Source organism: Zingiber officinale, chromosome 5A (genome assembly GCF_018446385.1).
Source record: "Zingiber officinale cultivar Zhangliang chromosome 5A, Zo_v1.1, whole genome shotgun sequence".
Classification (NCBI taxonomy): Eukaryota; Viridiplantae; Streptophyta; class Magnoliopsida; order Zingiberales; family Zingiberaceae; genus Zingiber; species Zingiber officinale.
This window is the reverse complement of record NC_055994.1, coordinates 21724142-21732134: the sequence shown is the minus strand read 5'-3', so window position 1 is coordinate 21732134 and position 7993 is coordinate 21724142. Positions and strand designations below refer to the sequence as shown.

Sequence of the window (7993 nt, the reverse complement as noted above, 5' to 3'; positions counted from 1 at the left end):
AATTTAAAAAATACTATTCATAAATGTAAAATTTTAAAAATAGATAAGAGAACTGAAGTAAAATTTTTTTAACTACCCTATCTAAATTTTAAAGTAAAATTTTTAGATAGGATAACTAATGTTGATGTTTTTAAAGAATCGGATGATGCATAATGACTAGTTTTTCTGTATTTGTTTTCTTTTAATTGGATTAAGAATTGATCAAGAGTTTGACGAACCATATAGTTATCTATATTAGAATGCTAAAACTTAATCATGATTTGTGAATGTTTGATACACTCTTCAAAAACTATTTTACATTCATCAACCAAATAAAAACAGCATTCTGTTAAAGAGTTAAAAGTACGGTGTTAGTTTCTAAATCCCTAATGCTATCAAATGTCATGGAGTGACAATCACAATCACCTGTATTAACTGATCGATGCTTGAGGTATCTTTGTTGCTTGACAAGGATCAGTTTACTCGAAGAACAAGACTAGCAGATGGATCCATGACAGTTACTGATTAGACTAAATAGTCGTCTTGAGGTGGTACGCTTCTCCGGAGCTCGGTTGCACTTGAAGAAAAACCCGATTCTGCAAACTGAGACCGACATGGATCAGAAACAAAAGCTTCTGGTGGAGAAAAGGGTCGCATGGAAGGGCAGTAGAGAGGCTGCAGTGTGCGTTTACTATCAGGAGAGTCTCGTAAGGAAATTCTACAGACGGGGCATGTCGAATGTTGCTTCAGCCATATATCTATGCAAATAACATGGAAATTGTGCCCACAGAAAGGGAGAATGCGCAAGACATCCTTCTCTTGGTAATCAGCAAGACACACTGTGCACCTACAAAAGGCAGAAAGATGAGTTAGGCATCTCAGCTATGCCCATTCCAAATTTGAATGAATGTTAAACTATACATGGAAACAAAAGACAACCGACAAATTATTCAAGAAAAAAGATAAGTTCATGCGAGTGAATAGCCCAAGTTGACAGAATGACAATACGGAATGCGAGAACGTGCATTATCCTGATGGCAATTTATAGAAGTAATGATGGAGGGGTTATTAGGAGAAAATGATGCGTAAGGATAGATAATAGGCGACTGGTTGAGAGACCAGACACTGACAGGGAATAAATCTGAGAAAAAGTAGCATGCTTCCAAATTAACTGTCAACAGACTCATCCTTTATACTAAACTATTGAGAAAGACTACGAAGCAAGGTGGATAAACTCAAGGCTAAATGCTCAAACCACATACTAAAAGTTATGAATTTATTAAGGTTTAAAATCTAGAACCAAACTAGAATTTCAGTCCTGATTGGCTTGAGACATGCTGTCTGTGCTGAGAATCAGTGTCGGCAGTGTGCCAAAGCAACAAACTAAAATAAGAGACAGGTGAAAGAGAGGACGAAGACACATAGAAGATCTATTATGTGCACCAAAAGACTAAGAAGACGCCATAAAAAGGACTTGAAGGTTGCCTTGGGCAACAATAAGGAGGAGAAGGGTCTTCGGAATTGGTCACAAAGTGGTTGCATACATCTCGGGAGCTTGCAGAGTGGTGGCATGTGTCTCGAAAGCTTGCGCAATTGCACCAAAGTAAATCTCACAATTTCTTCACCGATCTTGAAGGAAATTGGAACTGCCTTAAGCAAAGTTGTAGTTGTTGCTAGAACTATTGTCATGATGCAGAAGCTTCAGCACCGCAGAAGCTTCAGCACCGTCTCAGGAGTCTTGCAAGGTCACAGTTACAAGGTGTCATTGAGTGAGATTTTCATCATCTTAGGCATGTTCTGCATCTTGGTTGACCGGAAAAATGAGAAGATTTGATGGTATCAACTGACAAAGAAATTGTAATAAAAAAATACCTAATTGGCACCCCTCCCTAAAGTAAAAGCCCAAAGTGCCCTCTTTTTTTCATCCGGATATCATCTAATCAACCAAAATAGCCAATCAATAGACTGCCAACAACTGTTCAAACTGGACCCATATAGATCTATCAAGATGAAGTGGTCATTTCACAATGAAGGATCAAGACTACCCAAAATATTTGCATTTTGATCTATGGATGTCTATCAATGTGACATGTCCATTTCAAAATGATGGATCACCACCATTCAAAATAAGTAAAGAGTATATATGAGTTCATAGGGTCTCCAAGAGCACATTAACAGTATCACCATTTTAACCTATGAATGCCCAATAAAGATGAAATTATCATTTCATCTTGATGGGCATTTATGAGTTGAAATGAAAATTTGAACCCATCATTATGATCCTGGAGCTCTTTGGAACTCATTCATGCTCTCACACTTTAATGTTAACCATTGTATGTTCATCAAGGTGAAATGACCATTTCACTTTGTAGACATACACATGTTAAAATGCAAATTTGAGACCACCATTGTGCTCTTGTAGGTTCTAGAAAATTGTACATGCTTTCACACTAGCATTTTAATAATTTAGATCTTTCAAGGTCAAATAATCATTTTACCTAAATGGCCTTTCATTATCAAAATATATGTAAAACCACCAGTGTACTCTTGAAGGTACTAGGAACTCATACATGCCCCAAGCTTGCATTTTGACCATTGCAAATGTGGCAATTTTATTTTGATGAACATTCACAGCTTAAAATGTAAATGTGATACATCAATGTTCTTTTGTAGGTCTCAAAATCTCATGCATGCCCTGACACTTGCATTTGAATATTGATCAAGGTGAAGTTATCATTTCACCTAGATGGATATATTACAAGTTAAAATGCAAATGTAAGCCCACCAGTGTGCTTTTGGAGGTTGTAGAAAATTATGCAATCCCTCAAACTTACAATTTTAAGAAGTGCATGCCTATCAAGGTGAATTGGTCATTTCACCTTGATGAATCTACATAGGTGTAGTCTGAGTAGCCAGATCTAGTCCAAGCAACCAAGTACAATTGGTTGATGAACTAATCCAGTCAACTAAATGGTGCCTGGGTGAAATATGGGAGAATATTTCATGATTTTTCACTTTAGGAAGATGAATCTGTTCGGCATTTGTAAAACTAAGTGTATCCAATGGCCAATTCCCAATTTTTTTTATATGGTTCGAAAAATTCACCTAAATTTAGAGGACTCTTGAAGAACCTTATGTATCCTAAAAGTAACTTAAACTGTAACAAAATTTTAACTTAAAATAAAAGTGATCCATCAAATCTGCATCTAGATGTCTTACAAAAGAAACTCAAAATTCTCACAATGTCACAGATGGAAGTAAAGATGATTATGGGATTCCATTAGTAACTTATAGTATATAAAGTTTAAGAAGAATTAAAATTCGTAAATATGATGATCAGGAAAGATGAAAACAATACTCTACGCACAAAATGAGATGGAAGGGGAAAAGCTAGAGAAATAAATAATATGAGTTTTAATGTTTAGTAAATTAAACATCAAAATAGAATGTGTATCATGATGTATAAAGATTATAACAATAATAAACAAACCTGTTATAGTAGGAAAAGTTTCATTTTGTCACCCAAAGTTCACCTCCAGAGTTCTAAAATCAATAGACCCAAAAGTTTCCATACTCTTGTTATTTCACCACAAAGCCATTACCTCCATTGTTTTATGATGTAGTGACATGACATGTCCACCACATCATTATTCTATTAGATAAATTAACAATGTTAATGGTTAGGGGGTGAAGGAATAAAAGTTTGAAAACTATGTGATTTAACAATTTTTGGAGGGAGTAGTTTGAAATATGACAAATTTTGAGGGCACAATCAAAATTTTCCACTAAAATATGTATGATGAAAGGGATTTTAAATGATATATAAATGTTTTGTTCCCTAAAATATAATTGATTGATCAAGTCAAAAGGAAATTTTAAGAACTACAAGAAATTATTTATGGAACAACTAGAAAAACTAATAAGGAGAATTAATGATGATGTAGCAAGACTATATGGGGAGATATGGGGAAAGAAGTTGAAGTAAAAAAAATCAGTTGCAAGGTCATGTTTGAGAAATGCTTAACTAGTCAATATCAACTAATGAAGCTAGAATAGGCCTAAAAAAATCATAATAAGAAAAATATTTCTAGTTTTATTGAATTGGATTGATGAATTCTAAGGATAATAATGCAAGATTTTTCAAATATATAATATACAAAAAAAACTTTGGGATGAAAAGGTTCATAATGATGATATTATGAGAAATACCATGACAAATAAGATTAGGAATGTGCAATTCTTCCAGAATTGTAACATATAGAGAGAATTGTTAGGAAAGAGAGCACAAGGATAGTAGCTTCATACCCTAAAGATAGATATAGTTGTAAACTACAATGAATTGGAATTGATATAAGATACCTAGAATTGACCAAAGATCATCTGAGTGAGTACCCAAAAATATATAGCATAGTAATTTTTGTAGAAAATATAATATTGATAAGATATTATTAATAGGATAAAAATGAGTGGTTAAAATGAATATAATTTCCTAATATCTTGTGTGATACTCGTGTGTCCCTTGTACTAAAAATTATTTTCAACGTTGTGGTAAGACTAACCATATTTTATGGGTTGGATTATTGCATAATTAGGAAGAACACACACAAAAGTTAATATAGCAACATTGATTAAGATATTATTAATAGGATAAAAAGTGAGTGGTAAAAATGAATATAATTTTCTAGAGTCTTGTATGATACTTTTGTGTTCTTTGTACTAAAAGGAATTGTTTTTGACAATGTAGTAAGACCAGCCATATTTTATGGGCTAGAGATTGCATAAGCAGGAAAGAACACACACAAAAGTTAGTATAGCAGACACTATAATGCTAACATGAATTTGTTGGAAACCAAAAATACTAAATAAAAAATATCATTTGAGAGAAGTAGAGCTGTAGTTCTTGATATTGTGAGAGAAATCCTTTAATGGAGATGTTCCAATGGTATAATTAAATTGGATCAATTAGAGTTGGTGTGAGGGATAAACAAAAACCAAAAGAAAACTTAAAACAAATTAGTGTGACTAAAAATATTTTAAATTAATACCAATATAACCTATATAAAGTTACATGGTGGGTATGATTCCTAAAGGAAATAGCCACTCCTAGTAGTTGGGAGTGGGCTCATGGTTTATTTGTTGTTGCCACCACTAGAATAGATGACTAATCATGTATTTAGCCATCTTATGGAGAGGCATATCTTAAGAACAATTAGAATTGGGGAAAAGTGGAAGTAGATAGCAAGATGCAACCTTGCCAGCATCAGTTTCCTGGAAAGACAAGCTAATATGCTAATAATCCAACAAAATTAAGTTGATAAACCTAATAATTTCTCACAGTAAGCATATGAACACAACTACATCAAAAATATGTAGAGAAATTAAAACAACGTGTTAAAATAGGATATATAATAAAAGAAACTAATTGTTAGAGAATAAAGTGATGAATAAACGGCCTAAACAATAACCACATCAAAAATGCTTACACCAGTTTACACTTGTTGTTAGAATGTTTTACTTGAAGAAAGAGCATACCTTTCATGACAAGTAAAACAGATAACAGAGAAGAGACTTAACTTTGATATCAGCTAATCATATAAGTTCCTATTTTTCAAAAAAAAAAAGATACAAATAAAAGTAATAGATTAACCAATAGTGCAACATCACAAAATACTCGTGTTGATTATTCAATTCTAAACACTTTTCTTTAAAATGTGTAAAAAAAATTCAGTTCATCCTTATCTTAAGTTTCAAAACCCAATATATCTGATGATAGCATTGTAAAGGAGATTCAGCATTTCTTCTGTTTTTCTCTCAAATCATTCTCCATAGTAAAGTGGCAACAAAAGGTTCTCTTATGCTGGTTCAGAGAATCATTTTCCCATGTTGAAGTATGCATAAAACAGGTGGGACTAAAAAGGAGCATATCATGTAGCTATATATCTTCTAATAATCTAGTTGTATGATTATAGAATCTTGTAACTATGAATACAGAAATCAACAGTGCAGCCGAGTTCTAAACAAGAATATAAGATGAAGGCATAACTTGTAATACATTTGAAATAATGATGAAATGATATCTGTGCAAAAAATGTAAAAGAAGGTAATGTAACTTCATCTGATTGTCAAAGTTAAAAATAGACCTGAAACCGACAAGCGAAAACATAAGATTATGAAATATTTCAGACACAACTTTATAAGTAGTGCATACGAAGAAATTTCATGCTTCATAAGAATGATTGGAATCACACAGATTTCAATCACACAATATAAGCAGATAAAAGCCAGAGTTTTGCTTAAGTCAGCTGACAAGAGTCAAGATTGACAAATCATAGAGTAGATTAAAAGCCAAAGAGTTTTAGTCGATGGATATAGGAACAATCACAAAAGCAAGAAAAATCTTTTATACAAATTATTGACATTGTGAACATGTCAAAAATGAAAGCTCACTGTGTTTCTTGTCCGCATGAAAAGGGAAGATCCCCAAATTTTTTTGTAGGGAAGCTAGAGACTGTAATCGGTTCCAATCCATGAATCCCACGTTGTATCTGTTTCAGGAAGGAAAAAGTAAGAAATTAATAGGTAACCATCTATGTTCAAATATCACAGTTTCCAGTGTCAAAGTGTGATCAAGAAGAAATTCCAAGAGTGCAGCAATCAACCTCTTTCAGAACAGGGCACACAATAAATAGGGAAAAGAAAGCAGTGAAAATAGAGATACATAAACCGGTAGTTGACTGCGTGCATCTAGATTGTCTCAAAACGAATAACAGAAATAAAAATGGGTAACCTAAAAAGTCAAACTTGATAAGCTGAACCAAAACAAGGCAATTAAAGCAACCTGTTCAATATTAACATCCTTCCTCTATCTTCAACCATTCTATGTTCTATAATTGGTACTCGCAATTAAACAAGTCCCATATGGGGAAAGAAAATTCTCCTTCCCTCTCGTTCGAACTATTCTGCCTTGAGTTACTACCATTCCTAGAAGCTGGGAAAAAGTGGACACAAAGAGAACCCATCGCAAGAATGTGATGTCAAGGACAGAAAATGAATAGCAGAATGGTATCCAAATACGCTGACTTATACTCCTGTACAGTCTTCTTTGATCCATACCCCCACTTATTCTTGTTGCTAACATTCTAAACCCCAATCGGTCCTTAATTACTCAAAATCATTATTACCGTCTATGGAACAGGAAAGGCAAACAGATGAAGGCATATACTCACAGAATATGAACTGGCAATGCCAAGTTCGGATCTGGCGGCGTCATCAGGAAGCGAAGTTCTCGATCTCCTAAGGTGGATTCTCGCGCAGATGAGCCGCGTGCACACAAAAACTATGAACATGATACTCACCGCGAATCCGATCACTGTCATCACCAGGTTAAGCCCGGGCGAGACCATGATTCCTCCCTTCCCCCCCAATCCCGCTCCTCTCCTCTCCTCCGATCACAGATAAGGCATGACGATAAAGGCGCTTCCTTCTCTTCGGAATCTACCGCGATTCCTCGAGGTCACTCCGCAAAGAGACGTTGCAAATCACTGGAGCCAGAAGAGAGGAACAGCGAAGGGACTCCGGTGGCATTCTCCGGAGGGCAACACGGCGGATAGGAGAAGTGCGACGGACCAAAACAAACGAAAAAAAAAAAAAAATGAAATTAGGACTCTTCCCACTTCTGCTACTAGTAAATCCTTTCAATTTATATTTCTCACCCTTCATAAATACCCATATTTTATTAAATTTTTTATTTTTATAATTTACTTCCACGGAATGTTGTTCAATGCTTCCGTGCTTTTTTTTTTCTCAAATAAGAGCCTTATTTTTTTTTTCATAAAGGGATTATTATATAATTAAAAAAACTCAAACCGTAGAGAACCCTAATTAGTAGAAAATTCATTGTCAACTTTCTTACTTATGTTGCATTAAAGTTAGGGACAAGTGGTCCTAGTAATTAAGGATGTAACTCGCAACTAATCTTCTCATCCTTATCCAATGAAATTATTCATCATAAAAG

General features: G+C 34.2%; 1 protein-coding gene across 1 annotated transcript; it reads right to left on the bottom strand.

The window, feature by feature from the left end:
- Positions 1–249: 249 nt before the first annotated feature.
- LOC121980303 (RING-H2 finger protein ATL74-like) lies at positions 250–7651 on the bottom strand. Its single transcript, XM_042532289.1, has 3 exons — positions 7206–7651; positions 6427–6524; positions 250–826 (listed from the first exon to the last, which is right to left on the bottom strand). Exons 1-3 carry the CDS (start codon positions 7380–7382, stop codon positions 505–507), a joined length of 597 nt encoding a protein of 198 aa, XP_042388223.1. The 5' UTR covers positions 7383–7651; the 3' UTR covers positions 250–504.
- Between the last annotated feature and the right edge of the window lie 342 nt (positions 7652–7993).

Bases quoted from the DNA above. Each gene is read 5' to 3' on its own strand.
- LOC121980303 (XM_042532289.1), bottom strand. From the start codon at position 7,382: ATGGTCTCGCCCGGGCTTAACCTGGTGATGACAGTGATCGGATTCGCG. The intron at 6,525-7,205 runs GTGAGTATATGC...TTCCTGAAACAG, and splicing joins GCATTGCCAGTTCATATTCT to ATACAACGTGGGATTCATGG. The intron at 827-6,426 runs GTGAGCTTTCAT...TGCCTTTTGTAG, and splicing joins TCATGCGGACAAGAAACACA to GTGCACAGTGTGTCTTGCTG.